The sequence below is a fragment of the Agelaius phoeniceus genome, chromosome 6 (assembly GCF_051311805.1).
Source record: "Agelaius phoeniceus isolate bAgePho1 chromosome 6, bAgePho1.hap1, whole genome shotgun sequence".
Taxonomy (NCBI): domain Eukaryota; kingdom Metazoa; phylum Chordata; class Aves; order Passeriformes; family Icteridae; genus Agelaius; species Agelaius phoeniceus.
Genome location: NC_135270.1, coordinates 28,896,426 through 28,920,949, shown reverse-complemented (window position 1 = coordinate 28,920,949; position 24,524 = coordinate 28,896,426). Strand labels below are relative to the sequence as shown.

Here is a 24,524-nt window from a genome sequence, read left to right as displayed (position 1 = left end):
TTTATTGTTAGTTTCTTTGTTTGTAAACTCAATTGCTTGCTGGCTGATACCAAAATGGTTGTCAAAATCACTGAGTGAATAATTTCTGATGAGTTTTCCTTTCATGATATTTTACTTTTGCCCTAACTATCCAGTAAGTTTCATTCCTATTTCCTGAATAGGTTAGACTGATGGGAAACCACACTTTTTAATGAATGAGATCTGCCAAATGTCCAGTGTTTTGTTGAATGCTGTCTATGTTTTTTCTCTTATGAGAGAGACAGTGACAGGTGTGCTTTCTAAGGAAGCAGTAGTAGCCATAGAAAATAAAAGTTACTATGTTCTGATTAAATTTTGATTACAAGGCTATCATTACTGAAGCTATTGAATTGGACTGTGGCATATTCATCAAAGCTTATTTCTTTTGTCAAGCATAAAACTCCCAGAATCTGAAAACAAAATCTTTTAAAATGTGATTTATAATTTTGCACTGCAGCATCTCATGTTCATTGTTTACGCCATTGCTACATGTGCAGTACATTAGAATTTGGTTTTGTGTTTCTTTGGTTTTTTAAGTAGGAAGAGTTGAATTTAGAGCTCCAAAGAGCATTAGGTCTTTGACACTTCAGCCTCTTGTTTCCCAGTCTCTCCTTACATCCAGGGTTGCCCCATCATAGATGCAGAATCCAGCACTTGTCTTTGTTAACACTTGATCCATTTGGTGATTGCCCAGCCCTGTGATTTGTCCTGGTCTCTCTGCAGGACCTCTCTGTCTTCAATGGAGTCAACAGGCTCTTCCCAGTGTAATATCATCTGCAAACTTACTCAGTATGCCTTCAAGTCCTGCATCCAAGTAATTTTTGAAGATGTTGACATGAATTTGCCATAAAATGGAGCCCTGGGGAACCCCACTAGTGACCAGTCACCAATCTGATATCACCCCATCCACTATCACCCTTCATGCCTGACCCATGATCCTGTTGCTCACCCACCACTTGATGTGTTTATCCTGCTGGGTGCTGGACCTTTTGTCCAGAAGGATCCTGTGAGAGGCAGTATCAAAAGCTTTACTGAAATCCATAAAAATTACATCAACTGGCTTCCTTTAATCAGCTAGGTGGGTTACCTTGTTATGAAAGGAAATTATTGCTGTTGACAAGCAACAGATCAAGGAAGGCATCTTTCCTAGTTGTCACCCTTAGTACCTGTATCATGAAGTTACCATCCAGGTGTTCTGGGGATCTTTTGAATCTGTTTGTGCCAGCTGTGGGGTATTCCTGTGGTACCTTGGCATGTTTGGGCACCATCTCTGTCAATGACTTCCTGCTCATTTGCTCCCTGCTCAGCCCATTAGGCTGAGGTGACTGAGGCGCCTGAGGCAGAGGTGTTACTGTAGCCAGGCATCATAGAGGGAGAGCATCCCCCTCACAGCTCAGGAATCCCCATGGCTGGGTGCTGGCTCAGAGCAGGTCGGCCGGGAATAGACATGAAGCCTTGAGCTCTCTCCTCTCTGTGCTGGGGGAAGTCCTCTGGGAAGCCTTGATGCCTTCCTGAGGCTCTTAGCATCATTATTCTGTAGTACTGCTGTACCCTTCTCATTCCTGGCAGATTTGTAAGGGTTGTGACATTATAGTTAGGGAAGAGGGGGGAGAGATCAGAACAGTATCTAATGCAATGAGGGGAATAAAGATCAAGAGTGTACCTCTTGCAGCCTCTCTACTGTAGTCAGCCTGCTTCTGGAGCCCTGTGCAAGTTAGGTTTGAGCATAACTTCTAATTAGGTATCTGGGTCATGTTTGACATGCTCTTGGTTTGGCATTGACGTTTCTGTGCTCCTACTTAGCTCTAAATTTGCCAGCTGTTTTCCTTAAATAATTCCACTTTCCACTAAAGGATTGTGTATCTTATGTAATTACACCCACAGTAGTGTGAGGCCAGTCATAGGGACACAAAGGTAGAAATAGCTCAGCATTTTACACCAGCCTTGGCATTCCTTAATGGAATCATTAAAATTTGGATTCCCATTTCTGCTGTGACAAGCTTCTTTAGCTCTGCTGAGCTCTCATTCATAACATCTAGACGTTGTTAGTTTAGATGCAGCTCTGGAAACAGCTGTCCTCTGTTGCACTGACTCCTCTAGGCCTTGCCTGTCAATCCAGAATTGTCAGTCCAGATTAAATTCCTTTTCATTACTTCTCTTCAACAGTCAAAGGATTTGTTACCAGTCTGGATAGATTCAGGGATGAGTTACATGAATTTTATTCAAATAGTCTCAGGCCATTAAGCATTTTCTGAAACAGGGATTCACATTATGTGAGCTAAACTAGTCACAGCACTTTAGGTGCAGACTGTGAGGGCACTGGAAAAGTCATGCTGGGGTGCAGAGTACCAGACCAGGAAAAAACTTTGCATGTGCAGTGACATGCTAGCGATTTGTCAATCTGAGACAACTGTTAAAGCAGGGTTCATTCCATTATAGCCCATGCTGTTGAAAGAAACTTTAAAAAAAAATAGATGTTTCATTTTGTCAATCTCTCTTTTCTGGGATTCCTGGGCTATTCTGTTTCTAGAAAAGGCATTGCCCATTTTAGGGACAGTTTATTTGAGAATTGCATCTGCATATTGCAGTAGGTGCCTTACTATCCCATTTTTAAAAATAATTCTCTTTTAAAATTAAGAAATCCTGATGCTGCTCCTCCTAATTCACTCTTTAGTTCCTGTCTGTTCTTTTTATGTGTGGTACCTTCCACCATTGGCCTTGCTCACTATGGTTTCTTCAAGCCCATCTCTGAATGGAGCGTACAAGAAGGATGGAGAGGGACTTGAATGGCTCAAACTAAAACAGAGTAGCTTTAAATTAGATATTAGGAAAAAAATTCTTTACTGTGAGGGTGGCAAGGCACTGGAACAGTTTTCTCAGAGAAGCTGTGGATGCCCCGTCCCTGGAGGTGTTCAGCTATAGGTTGGATGAGGTTCTGAGCAGCCTGGTCTGGTGAAGGGTATCCCTGCCTATGGTAGGGGGGTTGGAACTAGATGGTTTTTAAGGTCCCTTCCCAACCCAAGCCATTTTAGATAATAACAGTCCACATTTCCCAGGGGTTAAAGCCAACATGCTCTAATGTGTGGCAAGACAGCACACAAGAATGAGAACTTGGGGGGTGTGTGGGGAGAGGTTGGAAAGCTGTCACACATTGATTGTGATGGTCATCTGTGATTGCATATTTTCATTTTTGGGTAAGAGTGATTGTTTATGGAGGCCTGTAGGTTTTCTCTGCAGAACAGGAGGGTGTCCTTTGCAGATGGTACTCAGAGATGTAGATTAATATGCTGCCACAGTGAGAGGTAAAACCCGCAGATGCTTTGTGTCATGTCTGCATGGGTCCATGGAGCCACCTTGCTGGCTTTGCTAAATTAAAGGAAGATAGCATCTGCTCTTCAGCTGTGTCACTTGGCGGTACCTGATCACCTTGACTGAGTCTGTGAGCCTGTTCCTGCCTGTGTCACTCACAGTTCATCCTGTCTTGTCCTGTTGCATAGCAAACTTTATTTCTGGAGAAGTATTGTGGAATTCTGCTGTCCTAATGAAAACCTATACAGATTCAAACAGTAATATGAATGGCAGCTGAATTTTGTTTTGTTATATAAACTTTCCCTTTTTTTTTAATTCTTGAACTTTGTATGTTAAGCTTTTGGTGATGAAAATGGTAATTTCATGGTATCTTTTGGGAGCACAGGATAATTTACAACCTACTCTCAGTAAATAATCAGAGGTGCCAGGTAGAGCTGTAGTAGTGAAGCTAATGTGCAATACCATATTTTGAGTGAGAACTTGCTGAAGGGCCTTTGGTATCTAGAGAGGTTGCACTGTATCTGTTTAGGGAATTTGCTGCAAGTGCTCTGTTCTGAGGTGGGTTTCTACAGAAGAGTTGTGAGCAAGACTCTGAAGGACACCTGGTGGTGTTGGGATACAGGTTTTCAAAGGGTAGCTTCTAATGAAGCCAGACACAATGGGTATCCATACATGCAGCTGCACATGGAACCCTTGTGGTAAAGACGGTGTCTTTGCAAGCTTCCTGTAGGTACTGGGAGGGACAGAAGACAGGGTGTGTCCTTTTCAGGTGTGTCCCTTTTCTCCTACTTCTGCCTTTTTTCCTCATACCCTGCAGCTGCTGAAGGGAGCAGTCTCACCTACTGAGATGTGAGTGTACAGAGGATTTCTCTGAAGTGATGCTCTTGGCTAACATGGGTCAAGTTGGCAGATGGGAGCTGCAAAAGGCCGGCTCTAATTGGTAAAGTAAGAATGCCCACTTTGTGTTAAACAAATGGCTGCCAGCAACCCTCTGGCCATGGATCCTGTAGTGGATATCTAGGGTAGTATATAAGGAAAAAGGCAATGCTTAGCAATATTGTGGAGGTATGTTGCTCAGTCTCCAGCTGTCTGGAGTGAGAGGGACATGGTGGGGGTCATAGTCAGATGTTTTGCCATTCTGCACTCATTTGATTGCGTTTACATTTTTCAGATATATGGAACAAATGGTTTTACCTCACACTAGAGAGAAAAAAAAAAGCCTTTTAGGAAGTAGTTTGGAATATGATTAAATATTTTCAGTGTTTTACATTGACATTTACAAAATCCTGCAAATGCACACATAATGTACTTTTTAGCTTGTGTGTGACAGACACAAAGCTGCACTGTCATAGACACAGATTTTGGTGTTTGACTGGAAAAATTTTCAGGTTAACAGGTAGATGTGTAAAACAGTTCTTCACTCCTTTCCTGACTAATACAGACTAAGAGTTGGCCTAGATTAACATTGTAGATCCCTCTGAAATGAGATATTCTGTTGTATTCTAGTCAAGTAACCACCCCAGTTAGTTAGCTGAAGAGACTGGCTGAGAACATACTTTTGTAGTGCTAGTGCCATGGAGAACCAACTGCTCTGTGCAGAAAGATCCTGCACTGATTGCCTTCAGCACCCAGGACATCTCACCCTTACTATCTCAGCATGCTTGAAGGTTTCATCTTTCTCTGCAGTTCAGGTAAATTAGTCAACCTTCCTTATCCCGTCACATCCCCCCTGAACGTGCTCAACTTGTTACTACCCTTGTTTGCCACTTGACATCACTCCTGTTTTCTTATCTCTGAGCTGTGCTTAAGTCACATGGGTGGCTTTAGCCTTTTATGCTTGTTTAGGATCATGATGAATGGTGGCATTTTGATACAAAACTTCATATGTTTGGCTTTTGTTTTTGTTTTTTTTTTTTTTTTTAATTTTGGATTTATAGATATCACTAGATATAGCTATTTCTATATGCATATGTATTGGAATATCCAAAAAAACATCCACCAAGTGTGTGGTTTACAGTTAATCAAACACATGCCCTGCAGAATGTTTTGTCCCTTTAATATTGCATTACTGAGTACTTTCATGAAAGAAATTACCCACTTACCCTTAAGGGATAGTTTTGATGTGTTTCATTTGTAATTTTAAAAGAAACTCTGCAGTACTGGAAGACTGATATGAATTATATAGGTCTTTATTTTACTGTGTATGAACTAAAATGTTCCCACATTGTAGATGGGTTTTTTGAATTTTTTTTAGTGTAAAATTTTACACATGAAAGCATAACTAAAGAAAAAAATGTGCCCAGATTTTCCTATAAATCCTAAATTGTTTTACAAAGTTTTGACTGCTGAATTGTAAGGCAAAAAATAGCAATCTGATGAATTATAGAATTTATTCTGGGCGTATAGGCCAGCTCAAGAAAGAGATGAATGCTTGAAACCAAGCTCAGGCTCCTCCAATATCTGTGTGGCTAGGTGAAACACTTGAAGTGCCCTTGAAATAAGCCTGGCATTAAAAAATCGATCTAACATTACGCCAATACATCTTGTCGAAAGCTGGTTAGATGTAGGCTCCTGAGAGCTTTTCAGTTTTGAAAATGGAACAAAAGGCTCTAAAATAATTTCTGAAACTTGTGTCCAGTATATTTTTTTTAAAATTCAGAAAGGTTGTCCGTAGGACAACTTTTTGTTGTGCTGGTTGTTTGTCTGGGGTTGATGTCCTTTGTAGTCAAGAGATGTAACAAATCTGTCTGGGGTAGTTCTCAAAACCACAAATAGTTATAAGCCTGCCTTGGCCCAGTTTTAATCTGAGGCACTGTCCATGTCTTTGTGTATTCAGGGAGGCAAAGGGTGCAAACAACTAGAGAGAAGAAAAGGAGAAACAGGGAAGGAAGTGCATTTATTTTACTTTCAGAATTGCTACTTTAGAATACCAAATTACAGACAGCATACAAATACCCAACAATTTAGTTTCATAAAGGGAGCAGTCTACACCAGCATAAACATATAATTGCTTCAAAATAGGTTTAAGACAAAAATGTGCATTTAATAACCAGATGATAAAATTGATGAGATCTTAATGGAAAAAAAAAATCAGTTGAATCTAAGCTAGCTGGCAACTTACTTATCTCCATTCCTGACATCCTGATAACCACTGATTATACATCCAGCTAAAAGGATAAAAGCCCCCATTATTTTTTTTTCTACAGATAAACTTTCTTACATTATTTTAATACCAAGAAAGCAATCAAGCCCCATCTACATGTGGCTGTTTTCATTGGCATGTGCTTTGGCAGAGGCTGTTGTGGATTTGTATGGAGCTCTCAGTCTGCACAGGGAGGGACTCACTAGTGGTCCAACTAGGCTGTATTTAGAAGTAGTTAGATTCTTCCCTGATATCAGAACTGAACGAAGATGCTGTTGCCCAGCCCTGGCAGCTTGGTGTGATGAGAGGTCAAAGCATTTCCTGGGCTAATGAGGCAGCTCTGGTGCTATGGAGATGTTAGACAGGGACACACCAAAGGCACCAACTTCCTGACCCTGTATGAAAAGCCTCAGAAGGGAAAGAGTTGAAAAAGTGATTAGCAGCTAGAGATGCCTCCTGTGGTACCCACTTCCTCATGCTGGGTTGCTGGCCCTCATGGCAGTCTGGCAGTGCAGACACCCTTTCTCCTGCAGCCAGAGATTCAGGTGATCTAGAAACTCCTGTACAGGGGACTCCTGCAGGGTAGGAACCCCCCCTTGAATCACTCGTGTGCCACATGGCCCAAAAGGTGCTAACTGGCCATCGCTGCCCATGGTGCTTCAAATGGGAATTGCCAACAACTCTCTAGTTCTTGACCATCTGCAAATGCTTGAAAATTTTTCTTCTTGTTGTTGCCCAGGGTAAACCTGCTGTATGTTCTTCTGTTCTTCTTCCAGGACTTGATTGCATATACTGAATCAGTTGTTTACACACTTAATCTGAAGTGGTAGTGAAATAAACACATCCTTTTCATTTTGTGTTTTCATTTCAAATAATGGAAAAATGTGCTCTCCCTTATAGAATCACAGAATTTTTTAGGTTGTAAAAGACCTTTACGACTACTGAATCCAGCCATTAACTCTGCCAAGTCCTCTGTTAAACCATATCTCTGAGTGTCCCATCCATATGTCTTTTCAATACCTCCAGAGATGGCAACTCAGCCACCTCCCTAGGCTGCCTGTTCCAATGCTCGATAACCTTGTCAGTAGAGAATTTTTTCCTAATATCTAATCTTCTAGCTTTATCACTTGTTACATGAGAGAAGAGGCCAATCCCCTCCTTGCTGCAACCTCCTTTCAGATAATTGCAGAGAGTGGTAAGATTCCCCCTTTGGCCTCCTTTTCTCCAGGAGAATCTTCTTGTCTCGATTGGAGGCCAGAAATCTGTTTCCCATGGAATGCAGGAAGAGCAGGAAATCAGTTTAAGCATGTTGAAATAAGTATCTTTAATTGTGTTCTTTATATTTGTTTATGGTCTACTTATAAAATGCACAGTCACTAGGGAGAGACTAGAAGGTTTTTGGCCTTTTTTGTATTTTTCTGGAGGTTTCTATGATGCATTGTAGCACGCTGACCCTTGCTGGACACCACGTGTCCACCAATGCACCATCATTCTTCCTCCTTAGCTGGACAGGAGAAAGAAAATACTACAAAAATCTCTAAGGTCAAGATCTGGACAGGGAGAGATCACTCACCAGTTACTGTCACAGCCAAAATAGACTCAGCTTGGGGAAATTAATTGAATTTATAACCAATCAAATCAGAGTAGGATAATGAGAAGTAACCCCAAATCTCTTAATAGCCTTATCCTAGAGGCACCATCACCTCCACTGATTGGCTCAGCCTTGGCCAACTGTGGCAGACCCATCTTGGAGCCAGCAGGCACTGGCACTGTCAGGCACAGGGGAAACTTCCAGCAGCTTCTCTCAGAAGCCCTGTGTGTAGCCCTCCCACTGCCAAAACCTTGTCATGCCAATCCAATTCATGTGCATAAAGTGCCTGTTTTTTACTGTGAACTTATAGCCTCAGTGAAGCCTCACAAGAACAGACTCCAGACTTGGGCTCGCAAGACCTGCTATGACAGGTATTTTTAAGATCTAGCTCTAAATCTGAGGAGAGTTAAAGTCACAATACCAAAAGCATCTCTGGCAGAAACCCAGTCACTTGGCCAGACCAGTATTCTGGGCCTTTATAAGTGTAATTTGAAGTTTTTTTTATTTGTAGTGGGACATTGAGGGAAAGCTGGAGATGCTGTGATTGTATCTTATAATGTTGGATACTGGGAGGGTGTGTTGAAGGATGAGGATAAGTCATTGCCATGAGAGAAGTTTCTTTAAGAAGTAGTTTAAGAAGTAGGTCAATAATTTGTCATGCTGTACTGCACTTTATAATAAGGCTGTCATCTCCACATCTGTGACATGACTATGTGTTTTCAAATTTAAATGCATGAAAGACACCCTCATGACTATAGGAAGCAAATACCATTTCTTGCTTTAACCTCTTCTCTCACCAGACCAGTTCCTGGCAGTAAATTGTTGGCTCAGCCATAGTCTGGCAGCCTTTGCTTGGGTTTTGCTGCAAGTGTGATCAGAGCAATGAAGGGAAGCTGTTACTTGATTGCATCCTTGGTTTCAAATTTGCATGACCTTGTTGTAGTCTGATCATGTTTGCACAAGACAGTCGGTGAGTAAGCTGGTGACAGAATGTAAATATTGCTCTTTCAATTTGTTCTCTCAAGTTGGAAACAATATTCTGAGTTACCTGCCTTGGGACCTACTGTAGTTTGCTCTGAGAATAGTGTTAGCAAAATTTGAACAGCACTGACAGGTTTCAGTCTGTGAAAGTAAAACCAGAAATGAGCCTTTACAGAGCAGGGATTCTGCACAGGAGAGTAGGACAGGGGAACTTTATTGGCAGGAATTGTTATTAATGTTCAACACTATGAAGTGGCAAGGCATTTTATGTTTTCACAGTGCTAGGTAAACATCAATTCATTAATCTTTACTGAAAGACTTTACACTTTGTTCAGCCATGTATTTGTCTTTCAGGAATATTACATGTGGTCTGTCCCAGGCCATACAGGAATGTACCAGAATGAAAGTTTGGCTATCCCTGATGATGCTCAAGTACATCCAGTAGCAGAAAAGAACTTTCCCATTTTTTGTTTCACATTCAGGTATATGTATGGACTGTTACAGAATTCAGTGAAAAGCATGTGCACATATCTTAGATTAAAATTTGACCATTTAGATTTTGTAAGCAAAATTTATTTTTGGATACCGGTCATTGTTTTCAACATCTATGTTCTTATTCCTTGGGTCTATTTTCTACAGGCTTATCCTCTTGCTTCTTGTATATTTTCTCCATTGACTTCTATTACTCTTTCTCTCTTCTAACTTGTCTCTGTACATGCAGCATAAGCTAATGGAGTGTGAACAGGCTGAGTTCATTTCAGAATAAATCACTATGTTGGACAGAATCTCCTGAGCTTGTGAGATAGCATGGTTGTATAAAGTGACCTGACATGCTTTCAACTGGCTTCATCAGAGTTGTGTCAGTGCCATCAGCAGTGCAATTGGTACAATACCAATACAACTGGTATAATGCCCAAAATGCTGGATACAGAGAGGGCAGGAACAGGCACAGCCAGCCCTGGTGGGGCAGCGTGATTGCAGCTGTCTGAAGAAACTTGGCAGTTTTTAACCAAGGAATATGTGGTGTGGTCAGACTTATTCTACACACATTACTGTGTGGAGGAGGAGGAAAGACAGTTCTTTTCCAGTATAACTCTGGGTTGCAGACTTGGTAGTTTTATGTTTTCATAGAAAAATAGAATGTCACTTGGGATGCCTTTGCTATGTCAGAGTTAATTTGACCTGTAATTTTTTATATGGCCTTTGGAAGAGTATTTTGTACTGAGATCAATGTAGTATATGTGCATATTCACTATTCTTCCACTTAATCTGGTGTCACTAAGTTACCTTGCTTTTTGTACAGTGGGATTTCTGGTCCCAAATCCTCCAAGCATAATTTTCATGCTTGTTCTTGCAGAGGGGACCATACAATTTACAGTCCAGCAATTATCATGTTCGTGAGGAGGGATTATGAGTATACAGAGACAAAGCCATGGATTCCTGCACTTTTATCTAAGTTTTAGTGCCTGCTTCTATGTGACAAAACATTTTGTTAGAGAGAATTGACTTCTTTATAATTTTTTCCCCTCAGTTTAATATGATCTCTTTTTGAATCTGACTTCCTTTACTTGTTTTTATTGCATTGCTTTGCAGAAAAATTTACTGTAATACTTACAAAATTTATTTTTTCTTCAAAACTTTTGTTCCTCAATACATTCTGTAACTTTTGCTTCTTACATTTCCCCTCTCTTGATTCAATTTAATTCATAAGGTCATAGCTTTAACCCTTTTGGGTGGTTAACCTGTTTTAGATGTTTTATTTTCATCTGGGAGAACTAAAGAAGTTCAGGTTACAGATATTCAGCCATATGGGTTTTCTTCTTGTGTGCAGGCTTGGCCTTTGCCTCCCCAGTGCAACATAATTGAATATGTTTATAAAAGATAAGGTCTATATAGTGCAGTAAAATGCTCAGCATTCCCACTGTGTCCTGCAAACATTTCCATGTGTACCTGACTTTGTTCTGGGAGCAGGCCAGTGAGCTGGCTGTGCTGGGACAGGCGACTGCTTGCCAGCTCTGCCAGGCCAACGGTACAGTGACCTGAGTGCTGTGTCTTTGTTGTCGTCTTTCATGCTGATGACTTGTTGAGTAAAAAGAGGACATTGCACATCTGAATGTGTTCCTCGTGAACACGTGGTCCTAGGGTGAAAGTGAAAAATCAGCAGAGGATAAGCAAGGTATTCCCCTACTCTGCCTTTGCATGACTGCTTTCAGATACAACCTGATGGTGTGACCTGTTGGATTTTACTGTTTTATTGTAATTCTGTGTCTTGATTGCCTGGAACCTTTTCCTCTCACTTCTCTTCCGTTTGAGTGACTTCAGTGGTCACAGCGTTCCTGTCTCTCTGCCGTGTGTCTCCCGGAGTGTGGAGAGGACGGGACAGGACAGTCCCCGCTCCTTTCCGCCCAGAGTCTGCGTTTGCTCTCCTTACCTCCGAAATCGGTCACACCTGAACGCGATGACCGCACTTACAAGAGCGGTGCGCTCTCCATCTGGTTTTCCAGCGGCCTCGCCTCCCATTCCGTGGGCAACACCTCCACCTCCCGGCCGGCCCCGGCCCCGCGGCTGCCCTGGGGCGGGAGGCGGGGTGAGCTGAGCCTCCCGCCTGCCTCGGGCAGGAGGAGGCAAGGAGAAGGGAGGATGCACAAAAGGTGAAACGAGGGAAGGAGCGACATGCATTTTAAATGAGAAAGTGGTCTGAACTGAGAATGATCTGAACGCATCGGAAGAATGTTTGTAATCCCAATAAAGGTTTGTTTTGCTCTCAATAAGCGTTGATTTACCATAACATCCAGGTGGTGCGGTCCGGTGCCCGGAACTTTGGAAAGCAGGTTTCCAGCAGCCGTGCTCCCGCCCGTAGCCCACCCTTGGCAGTCCGTGGCCGTCCCTCGGCCCCGCGCGCTCCCCGCGGTCGCCATGGAACTCGGGCGCGCGGCCAGTGCCGTCCGTGCTCGCGCAGCGCCCCCTGGCGCGGCCCTGCGGCATTGCGGCTCAACCTGAGGCGGCCGTGGTGGCTGCGAGCACACGGGCCTCGTGTGGACGCCAGGGAGGTGTATTTGCTTCTACTTTATTTTTCATTTTAATGTTTACGGGAAGACTTTTTTTTTTTCCTGGAGTATTTACATTGTTGTAGTTTCTACAGTCACTCGTCAAACTACTCTCGGAAAGTATTTTGAGAGTCTCCCAGAAGGTCTGATTAATGAAAATACATAACAAAGATCTTATGGAACACAGTGTTGCTGGCCTAAGAAAAAGCTTTAGCTTTACATAGAAAGGATTTTGAGCTTTACTATTTGGAAACTAAAAGCAGCATGCATGTGTTTTGCTGCACTGCAAGGCTGTTATGTGCAGATCTGTGCAAGCAAACTGCTGAGAAACGCTGTAAGGTGCGAGGTTGTTCCTGCCACACTCACCAGGAAACAGCTGAATTCGGAGTGCACAGAGCAGCTGATGTGCCCAGGGATATATCTCTAGAGAGCCAAACCAGACCGGGTTTGTCAAGAGTCTGTGAGGGCGATAAAACACCCTGATGCTCGTTAGGTTTGCAGAAAGAAGTGAGTGCCGCTGCTGGGTCTCAGACCAGGGCACTGTTGGATGGCAGTAGGAAAGCAGCAGCCCTGTCAGGTGTGTCCCACTGCTGGTGTTACACCACAAAGCTCTCTAAAACAAGAGAGCTGCTCTGATCAAGGCTGATCCAGGCTTTATGAAGGCTGCACTTTGCGCTTGGGTAGCACCAAATACACAGTTGGGCCTGTCCTGCTTCCAGTACCTGTTACTATCAGAAGTCATTGCTGCTTTGGAGCAGCCCATCAACTATTTCAACTCCACAGCCATGCTTACATCAAAAGGAGTTAAATAAAATGTTGGTCTTCAAATTCTTGGTGAGAAAGAAAAAAGAAGTACAATATTTTGCTGCATTGTCTTTATCTTAGAATGAAAACAAAAATGCTTTCTAAAATTTGTAGACAGATAAGATACATGGTGTTTTGACATTAGATTCAATTATTCAAACTGAATGGCAGTATTTCAGTGCAGCTTTCAGCTTTTCAAAATGCTTCTTACTTTCAGAGATTATTTGGTAAAATAAACTTGAAGATATCAGGCAGGAAATGTAATTTCTAAATATAGATTTTAAAGAAATGATGGTGTTTACTGCTTGTGTTATGCACATCCTTAGGAAATCTATCAAATGTAAGAAAGAACAAATAATTTACTTATTTTGAATTTGTTAATTATGGCCAACAGATTTTTGCTTGTTGGTTGTTTCACTGTCATCATTAAATTGTTCTGCACATTTAAAATTCCCACTGTTACATATCTCTGCCCAAATCTGAAATGCTGGAACAAGCTGTTGCCAGCAAAATCAACTACGCCTTGCCAGTAGAAGTTCCTTTTAACACATGGCTTAAGGAGCCCGGTTTAAAATAAGGCCTCTAGTGTTAAGAGTGCCAATATTGTCTCTTTGTTTTATATGGCACTAAGTAAATTGTCAGCAATTGCTACAGAGTTGTAATTCATTTGGCTTTACCCTTGACTAAAAGAAATTACATGTGCTACCTTAATCCTGCTGGAGAATTGTCCTTGTTTGACTGCTGCACCAGTACAGAGCTCCAATGAGGCCAGCTGCACTCCAGGGCGGCGTAACCCTAACCCTAGGCAGAGCAATAAAAGCAGCCCTGGGCTAAGGCAGGTTCAAAGGAGAAAGCTGTGGAGGGAGCCATGTGTTTGGCAGTTCTGTGTTCCCCTTGGCATGCCTTTTGCAGCTGCCGTGTGCCTGGAGCTCTGGGCTTTGTGCTTTTCAGAACCCTAACCCTACATATGATGATCACGTGTGATTGAATGACCTAGCAGGAAAAGGGGTTGGAAAACTGTACAATACTGATTATTTTAAGAATGATGAACTCCCAGAGGGAAGAGAGTTACAGACATTGGGTCATTTAATGTTCCAGATAATGTGTACTACATCACTGCAAACACTCTGTGTGGTTCTCAACCTTTCCTAAAGAACATGAGGGGGAAAAAAGTAGCAATGTGTCAGGAGGAATTTGCTTTCTTAGACAATTTGATGAAGGTAACTACCCTTCTCTGTAATAGAGATCACAGATGATCATGTTGCTGCAGTTAACACAGAAATGTGTGATCCTAGGAGAGATCTGTTGTCACCAGGGCTCTGTAGGAGATTTAAAAATTGACTTTTGCCAACAGAATTACTGCAGAAATTAATAGGAATCTGGCATAGGTGAGTACTACAATTCCAGATCTCTTAGTAAATCAATATTGTGCCAAAATCATTAAAATGCTGCAGCTTTCAGAGTACTTTGCTGTATTGCACCACTTGGTGACCTTTACACCTTTGCAGGGAAACTGTTACAACACTGGTGAGGAAAAGGAGGACCTTGATGTAACAGCCTTTGAAATTCAGTTTGTGAATGAGGATGTGGTGTGAAGTGACCTGATAGTCACATGCTGAAATACACCAGTTGCCTTCTACATTTTATCAATTTTCTTGTTTTCTGGAGAAGGAAACTAGCTATTAAAAATACTAATATATTATTGAAATGACAGAAACATTGCATTTAATTTAAAGGCTGTTCACATGAATTGAAGTAAAAATGTTTCATCCCTAACAAGGTCTAACACAGGAGTCTTCAAAAGCCTCAATTCCAGCAGTGCTCAGGGTTGCTTCCTTTGCTGTTTTGTTGCCAAATCATTTTGACAACGTGAGGAACAGCTCCTAAACATGACTATATGGCAAAGAGCCAAATTGCTAAGCTGTATGAGCCACTTCAGTTGTCTGACTAATGCAAAGGCAGAGCACCTGGAAAAGCAGCTGGAAATTTATGATCAATTGTAGGTGTACAGGTGCATCTCAACACATTCACAGTTCTTAGTGGTTTGTAAAAGGTGGTAATTTCAGATGCTGTTACTAGTGCTGCTGGGAGTGCAAGGTGCCACTTTCCTGCCTCTTGTACACCTCTGTAAGGGTTCTGGAGGCAATGTGCTCATCTTCTGTGGGTGTTATAGGAGCTATGGGTTTGAATGACACTAAGTGTGGAACTGCTAATTCTTTTTGTCTTGCCATTTCCTCCCATACTTGTAGTAACTTGTAGTGATATGGGGTTATATTTGAGGAGAGAATAAGATTTGGGTATAGGTCACACGGTGTATCTGTAATTTAGACCAAATTCTAGCCAAGTGTAGCAACAGCAGTGGGGATTGCCCTGGGGTTATGGTATATCCTTGCTTCTGGAGGGTGTATGCATTCAGGTTTACCTGCATGTTTGTTGATGCCAGGCCTGTATTCAGGTAGCACATGATGGCAGCTCACATTTTCTAAGTCAGGTGTGGGGTGTTTACCACAAATAAATCAGTGTGGCTCCCCTGTGCTAAGGCCAGGTCTTGGCATCTCTCAGTGTGAGCAAAGTCCAGCGAGGGTTGAAGGTGCTGAGTGTCAGGTGTGAGGGCTGGGCTGACGTGACACAGCTCTGTCAAAGTGCAGTGAGAACAACACTGAGGCTGGCGTAACACCAAACCCATAGTGAGCTGGGCAGGTCAACTGGAAAAAGACCCTTTGCTGGTATCACTTTTTTTCCAGTTGGGGACCTCGTTTAAGCTGCCCTGGCAGACCTCTTTCACCTCTTAATGGATGCATCCTCTTAATGGGTGCATCAACTGTGCATCCATTAAGAGTTTTGCTAACTCAGCCTTAGTGTCACCACTGTAGAGCAATCATTTTAAATGCAGGGCTCTTGGTGAGTAGCATCCTTCTGCTGCTCAGCATGGCTGCTTGCTTCTAGGTTTTGGTGATGGGGGGGTATGTCCCTTTGGGCATGTCCCTGCTATTTTCTCTCATGCCTCGTGAAGCTACCTGAGCTATTTTTAGATGGGCAGCCTTGTAAGGAAAGAAGTCTGGCTGTGGTATCTCTGAGCTCTTAAGATCTAATTCATCTTTGTTACCTGAGTAAATTAGCCCTCACAGAGCTCTGCACCATCATGTCATTTATTGATTCCTGCTTAGTGAAAATCTTCCTCTATGGGTCTGCATTGTGGAGGGAGTGTGTTCTTTGGTAGCCTGACCAATATGATGACAAGGCAAAAGTCCCTCTGAATAACAGGTCAGAGGAAGGAGATATTAACAGGGTTGAAAGTACACAGGAATTTGGATTTTGCAGTTCTAAACCTCCATCTTTCAAATATTGTGTTCCACCTTCCCACCAAGCCTCATTCTTACTTCACGTAGAGAACTATGTTTTAAATTGTTTTATTACAAGAAAAGTAAACTGTAAATTCAAGAGCTCAAGTTTACAATGAACAAAAAGACTCCTTAGAAACTTCGGCTGCTTTATCAAAAAGGGGTGACACTCCTGCTGCTAATGGTTGTTAATAATTCACAAATAAGATTTAAAGTGAGTATAACATAAAGGAAAACTGCTATTGCTAGAAGGTCTGAGCTGTTGTAGCTTTGATGATGCTCCTTGCTGACACTGAGTGGTGCAATTACCACATGCTGATGAAGGAGAGCTGCAATTACCACATTTTCTGAGTCAACTGAGACTCAGATTGAGCTTTTTTTTAGTTGGCAATGGTATTTATTTATATACTCATTGTAGGTAAATTTTACAAAGCATTTCCTCAATATTTGTGGCAGAATACTAGAGAGAGACCTAGGTGTTCCTTTTTTTTCCCCCCACCATAAATATGGTTGCTTTGTGTTACATCCCTACTGTGAGTGCTAGTCTGTACTTCCAACTTAGCTGAAATCGCTGTGGGTGTCAGTGAGGGGCTCTGTGTAAGAAAAATTGTAGCACAGAGTGCTAAAGGCCTTGAGAAATTTTGTATGAAATCATTTTGCCCTTTATCATGGGGGATGTTAATTTGTTTATTTTTGCAAGCCCAGTGGTAAAAGTGGGGATAATTAACCTTTTGTCCTAGATTTACCAAGGACTCAGAACTGGTTGTGGAAGGACCAAGACATTATTTTCATTTAACAGTGTGATTGCTATGATTAGCAGCATGAAAAGCAGCTTGAGTGTCTGCTCATACACTTGTGCATGTATTTTTATGTCATTTCAACTGCTTGTGATTTTTTTTTTCTCTTGCTTTTCTTATAGAAATATTTAAAGATTGCTCTGAGTTCAGGAGCAAATTGTTTAGAAAATTTGGTGCTAAAATGGGTTCATCTGTTTTCAAGAATGAAGTGACAGGAAGGGGGACATATTTTTACCCTTCCAGCAAAAGACTATCTAGACTGTGAGTTTGGAGGTGATTGACATCAGAGGCCAGGCACGTGGCTTGTTTGCCCATGAAGTATGTAGATAAGATCTAGGAAGGAGATAAACATTCACATTTTTCATGGGAAAAAAACCAACAACACAAACAAAAAAACCCTATCCCAACCAGACTGAAAACCTCCCCCTGCCATGCAGAAGTACTTAATATTTTTTAAGCTATCAAAATATGTTCAGAGAATATTAGAGTTACAGTAATACTGAAAAAAATAAAGGAAATAACCAAGCAATCTTCTGTATCCTTCTGTATACAGATATGTATAACACATTTTCTCATGGTATGATCAGGTGGTATTTTAAAACCTCACTTGTTTTATTGATACTGTCAGTGCAGTGTGAGGCTGTGAATGATCTGAGATCCAGGATAACCCACCCCATCAGCTGATGGCAGCCAGTGGTCAGGGCTCAGCTTAATAAGTCCCATGAGACAGGACAAACTGTAGTGTAGTCCTTGGTCCCTGGTGCCACACCTGACCACATGAGCTGTCTCATGTCAAATCCCTGTAGAGCTCCACTCATCAGTGCTTGTAAGCTCTGCCATCTCAGGACACAGCAAAAAGGCAGTTGTCTTTCCAGGCCTAAAAAGACAAATAGAGACACACACATTTGCTGAGGTTTCAGAAATACTCCTATAATTTTTATTTGTATACATACACTCGTGTGTACAGGTGTAGGCCTTGTCAGGGACATGTTTGGTCTGTTGGGTGACAAGCAGACCTCAGTGGTCCTTGTACCTCAGAACCAGAGGTACAGACTCCACTCCAGGCAGCAAATCTTTAGAAGTATTTGGAGGATGGTGAGTTGTCCTGTCTGCCTTTGTCATTTCAGCATGTAAAAGATGGGCAAATCTTTCTTTCTGCATTTTCTGGAAGAGGTAGAACAACATAGGTTGAGTAGATACGGTATCAAATACAGGGATAGTGACTCACCTCACCAACTGCATCTTGCCAATGGCCCCACACCTTGTGAATTTTTTAAATTTATCTTTCAGTGTCTTACCACTCATTTGTCATGTTGACAGGCAATGGCCAGTAGAGAATGCTAGCTACTATAATGGGTTCACTGAGGCTGAAGAGAAAATGCAGAAAATAGCAATAAATATAAAACTGTGGGTCTGTCTCTAAATACGTAGCTGGATAAATGGTCATTGTGAATTGCTTGCAGGTAGAAATACAGCTATTCTGTTGGTGTTAAGCAACTTCAGCTTCAAAGAAGAGCCTAAGGCAAAAAGATATATTTCATTATAGATGAGGAGGAAATAGGTGTTCAGAGGATGTTGGCTATTCTTGAACTGAGCATTTTGACTCAGAGGAAATGTAGATGTATAGAGAGGAGCACAGAGAATATGGAAGCTATTTCTCTACCTGGATTTGGTAACACTTCCTGTTATGAAGACATGATCAACTATTTGTTTTCAGAGGATTTCAAATGCCCTGTTAGGGTACAGTGGAAACATATCAGAGTCAAGAGTTTTCCTTGGGTGCCCTCTGAAAGAGCTTGTGAAATGTGAGAAAATGCCCTTCTGGGAAGATAAGTTACATGAGGACCATTTACCTGGCTTAATCTAAAGGAGAGGTGAAGATGATGTTTTCTTGAAGACTTACAGATAGAGGTATCCATGTCTTGGTCTGGCAGACAACACTATTGTAAAGAAATCATTCCAATCTTCACTGTGTCTTAGAAGGATAAATCTAAATTTTCTTCTTTTAAGAAGGGCACAAGTAGTATTTCTAGGTGGGCAAAAGCAGGTTGCAGTGATAGAAACAGCCACAAGCAAATGCAAAGCCAATCTGTAAGGGTAACCCTAAAAACTTAAGGTATTACGGGAGATGGCAGAAAAGAGTTTTCATTATGACTGAATATTAATTAGTGACATGGCTGTTAACAATAACAGTAATTAACAGAGGAAGGAAAGACTTGTCATTGTCCATAGAGTGAGTAATCAGTCTTGGCAGGTGATAAATAATGGTTCAGCAAACTCAGCAGAAAGATAATCTCTCTGCCTCAGGACAACTGGAGAACAGCTATAACATCTTCCAGGCTCTTGGCAGCATTCAGGAATTACTTCATGTTTTTAACAGAGACAAATTAAAATTCCTGATCTCAACTGCTGCTTATATTCTGGAGTGGCTGATCACAGGAGTTCTGGTTGAGTCAGTGCCTTCAGTTTACTTACCCCTTTATACTTTTCCTGCCCATATAAACCTTTTTTATGAGGGGTCAAATACTGGGGAGCCAGCATTCAGCATTACTTGAGTTTTTCATTGTTGTTTGATGGAAATTGAATAGATTCCTCAGAAGTGTCCTAGAGCTGGGACATGATCATTCTATGTTAAAATGGAGTGGGACTTAGTCCTAAATCAGGAACTAAGTGTTCCTGTACTGGAAAGGGAAATGATCTGGAAAGGGAGATCATGCAGAAACCGCTTCACCTCCCGTGACCAATGCGATGCAATACTGTAGATGATTGTCAGGTATCAGCTCTCACATCACTTGGGAATACAATGCCTGAGAGATCACTGCAAGCCTGTAACCAGAGACCAAAATCAGGAGAAACAGTGGATTTTTTTTATTAGGGGATGAACTGAAAAATCAAGAAAGATTCTGGTTTCACTTGAACCCAGAGCATTTTGTGAGGATTTGTTTCTAACAATACAGAAGCACTACAGTTTGAATCTTCTTGAATTAGCTTTCTAACCATAAATGTTGTACTCTGTCTTCAAAATATTTTTTTTGTAAAAGGTAAAAGGGAACACCCATGTTTATAAAATACAATATTTTATTAACAAACTTGTCAAAACAACATGGCTCTGAACATATTCCCCATATGTTATTCAGCTAACAGTGTTCACTAGATGCCTTTTCTTTTCACAGATAGTTTTGCACCCCTCGTACATATTTTTCTGAATAAATTCATTGTTCAAGAAAATGACATGACCTCGGGATGCATCTGGCATGCTAGTTTTAGTAGAGAAAAGAAAGTGCTGGCACCATTGCCAGAGGCACTGGTTTGCTGTTCTACAATGTACTGACTGCAGTTTTGCTGAGCTCAGTTCAAAGAAGCTGATTTAAATTTGAGAAGTTGCTGAATGGTATAGGGAGAGACCACCTTAAGAGGACATAGGAGGAGTTGGGTTGGTTTAATGAGGTGGAGGTGGAGAGACAATGTGTCAGCCCTCCATAGAAACTCTCAGGAGAAACTGTCAAGGAAGAATAATCATTATTTTCCTTCAATCACAATAGAGTTATAAAATACATATACATTGCACATTAACAAACTGTGAAGTTAGAGGAAGAGTTTAATCTATTAAAAAAAAAGTTGGAATAACTTTCCAGATAGAGTAGTGGCAATTGAAAATGCTCCTAGGTGAAGTTGGGAGATGTGGAGAATGACCATACTGCTGAGAATACAAGATCATGAGATTGATCCTTTAGTATCTGGCTTGCCTTTGAGGCAGGTTGAGACAATGCCCAGCTGCTGCTTGTTGACCACATCTGCTTGCCCAGTATATAAGTGAAATCAGATGCTTCCCTGATCTTCAGGAGCCCCGCTGATTCCCTGCAGGGGACCGGTCTGTTGTTTCATCTGCCTTGGGTGGAGGATGAGGTAGGTCAGGTTCATTTTGCTGCCTGCCGCTGAAGCCTGTCTGAAAGGGTTTGCTGGTGCTCTTTGTAGTGTTCTGGATCAACTTCTATTGCCAGGGGAGTGGGAGCTGCTGTCCCCTTCTGTGTGGGGTAGAGCTCATGTTTCTCATGGGAATTTCACCTGTATGGGAGAGTCAGACCTGCAGATGATTGCAGGGACCTGGGGCACTAGCAGTACCTGTTGTCTCTCTCTATGGCACATTGTGACTCCTGGCCTTTATTATATCTAAGGTTTGCTGAGGGCATGGGGATGGTTTGGGCCTGTGGGAAGCAAAATGTTCTTCTGGAAGAAACATGGTGATTCATGGTGTTCCTGAAGTCCCATCCATGTCTGCGTTCAGAAGTGGTCCACACAAATCAGATCCTCTGGGATTTGTTTTTTAAGCCTGAACCAGTTTCGATGGGGCTTTGAGCAGCCTAGTCTAGTGGATGGCATTCTTGCTCATGGAGGGGAGTTGGAACTGGGTATATTTAGGTATCTTCTAGCTCAAGCCAGTCTATGATTCTATGAAGTGTTACTGGGGCTATTAGCCTACTGTATGTGAATGCAAATATTTCTGTGGAAATTGACTGTATGCTGAGATGTTATGTCTGCATGCAGACATGGCATTGTTAGGTTGTGATGAATGCTGTTGCAACTTAGTATGGGCTTGCCATATTGCTCCAAGTGTCTTTGCTGATTGCCTTTGACTTCGGAGAACTGCAGTTAGCTGACTTGTACACACCATTATGTCTAATTTTAAGCTTAACTTTCTGAGTATGTCATTTAACTACATTTTGCTGCCCTGCCATGATGTATTTTGGTAACAGGCCTTTCTACTGAACAGTGACAAGTTTTTCCACTGCCATGCAAGCAACAGAGGTTGTATACATACAGAGGATCAATCCTAGAGAATTTGATGTTCTTTATAAGATTGCAACAACTTTCATCGTACTGGATGTGGGCCCTGAAAATCTAATGAACTTCTTGATGGATATTAAAGGCTTGCTCTTCCCAATCACCATTCAGTTTGTGTGATCACCACCAGGTGACCACTCACAGGGGCTGTAGTTACAGGCTCTCTGAATACCACCTCTTTCTCAAAGACATTGCTTGTCTTTGACATAAGTAAGGCCCTCCTATCTGTTTTTGACTGATGTTTCAGTTTTATACATTTACATGTTACAGGTGTGAGGTGCCAGTAAACGCTCCTTCATTTCCTTGCTAACCTGTGCCTGCAGAAACTTATCTCTGTATGCTGAGGTAAGAAGAAAACGGGAGAGAACAGTTACAGGGAACCATTAGACTAATATCCAACTTCAGGTATATCAAGTCTGCTATTGCACAGAAAGCCCTGTGGGACTTAGTACCTGTCAGTAACCATGTAGCTGCAGTGTGGCACAAGAAGGAAAAACATTCTGAAACCTCAGTGGAAATAAAAAGCAAAATGGAATAAAGTTCATGCCAGTTCTATTGTATCTATCTTAATATTATCTCTCTCTAGGGCACTCAAACCCTGTGGTCTCGTGTCTAATGCTTTCTTAAATTTTTGTTCATTTGTTTGTTAAGGTTCTGATATTGTGCAGTGGCTTATGAAGAATCTCAGCATTGAGGATGCAGGTAAGGTGACCACAGCTGGGGAGAAATAGGTGCTCCATCTGTATTGTGTGTGCCATTGGACAGTAAATACTATATTGCTGCAGTCTAAAATGGCAGTACAAGAACATGGTTGATTTAAACATTGGAGGGAAGAAGGAGGAAAAGAGTTAAGAGTCAACATATTAATTAAGTCTAATGCCTTATACTGCAACACACTGAAATATTATTGCAGGAATTTTAGCCTGTCTGTGAAACTGTTGCTACCTACAGAAGACTGATTGATTTTAGGTTTTGTTCCTAGACTTCAAAGAGAAGTTGGTGGATGTGGTGTGATTAAGCAGGCAAATGCAGCATCAAGTTTTCATGGTGTGAAGAAAGGTAGCCTCAGCTGACAGGACATAGTGCCTGTGTCATTCTTGGCCAGGGTTATAGAATCTGATAATGGTTTTTAATTTATCAAAAAAAAGCAAATAGATAAATGGATAATCACTCATAAAGAGTGATCAGTGCATGGGCACAATCCAAATAGTTCACTCTTCAGAGAAACCAAAATCATTTAGTCAAGTGAAGATCTATTGAGAAAAGGGGAAGAAAAGATCTGCAGGTCCAGAAATTTCATTTCCTTTTCAGGAAAGGGAAAAAATCCAGGCTCTCACCTACCAGTTCTTTAGCTGCCTTACTGTCACTGTGTAAAAACAGAGATACAAGCAGTGTTGAATCACCCAGCAGGGCATCCCTGTATATACATCTCTTCTCATGAGTCCTGTCAAGTCCCAAATTGGAATTTCAGCTGCAGACAAGAGCTTTATTAGCTACCTGGACATGCACAAGCCGATGATTTTTCAACACTGTGAAAGATTATGCAGCTTTTGGTAGCTGGCATTGCTTGAAAATCTGCACAGATGGGCCTCTGCATTGGGGAAGGTTGCCTGGGCAGCGCTAGGATATGTAACTCCCCTTTGCAATATTTTCTCTAACAAAGGGCAATGTGAGTGTGAGGATGTGTCCTTATGAATAAATATCCTGCTAATGAACAGGTGTTGCAGGTGCTTTTTGAATTTGGTAGAAGCAAGTGAGGTTCACTGACAGAACAGGCTTCTTGTCAGCTGTCACCTGTAGTGGATAATGTACTTTGAAATTAATTTCATACTCTAGGGCTGGGCTGGACTGGTATGTGAATTTTGTTAACAAAAAACTAAAGGATTAAACGTTTGAGCAGTGCTTCATCTGTATTGTAAGGCTGATTTCTGCACCCCTGCTTTGCAGGGTTTGGCTGAAAGTAGTAGGGATGTGGTGTGGGTACAGAGAGGCATGTGGGCACCAGATTTCACATGAGTCATCACCAGAGCTGCAATTGAAAGCAGAGAAATGTGCAGTGCATGTCTTGTTGACACATCCCTGCTGTTTTTTCTCTTTCACAGGGGAAGCAATACACTTGGGAAGTCTTATTGCTGCACAGGGTTACGTCTTTCCCATCTCAGACCATGTCCTTACCCTTAAGGATGATGGGACCTTCTATCGTTTTCAGGTTGGTGAGCACCCTGACTCCCTTGTGGTCCCCTCTTCTGTCCCTGCTGAAATCACCCACTACCTAATCAGCCATTAGATCCATGAAGCCAGGGATTGAAGCTATCTTCGTAGAGGCCTAGGAGAGGTTAAGTCCCTTCAAAAAAATTTGCTTTAGAATCCCAAATCACTCTCATCTACCTTCTGACTTAGTTTTTTACATGAATGAATGGCTATGTCTTGTGACTCTTTTTGATACCTGAATTCACAGCTGTTTTACTCAGATTTGAACTAAACCAGGAGAAAGAAAATGGCTTTCAGGTCCTAACTCTGATGCAGAATTAAGTAGCCATTTTCCTGTGCAAAATAGACCAGGGCACACTTAGGAGCTGGACATTCAAGCTTTGGCACAGCAAAAAATTCAAATTTCAAATTTTTGTCATCTCTTGCTTACAGATTGTTGTG

General features: G+C 41.7%; 1 protein-coding gene across 9 annotated transcripts in view; it reads left to right on the top strand.

The window, feature by feature from the left end:
• RGS6 (regulator of G protein signaling 6) overlaps positions 1–24,524 on the top strand; it is a 247,239-nt gene that overhangs the window by 152,938 nt on the left and 69,777 nt on the right. For 8 of the 9 annotated variants that reach the window (XM_077180264.1, XM_077180265.1, XM_077180268.1 and 5 more), the window contains 2 exons: positions 22,524–22,574; positions 23,975–24,081. In XM_077180264.1, coding sequence (XP_077036379.1) covers positions 22,524–22,574; positions 23,975–24,081 — 158 coding nt within the window. Of the gene's footprint in view, positions 1–22,196; positions 22,218–22,523; positions 22,575–23,974; positions 24,082–24,524 lie in introns of those variants that run through there. The other variant, XM_077180269.1, reaches the window with a different exon arrangement.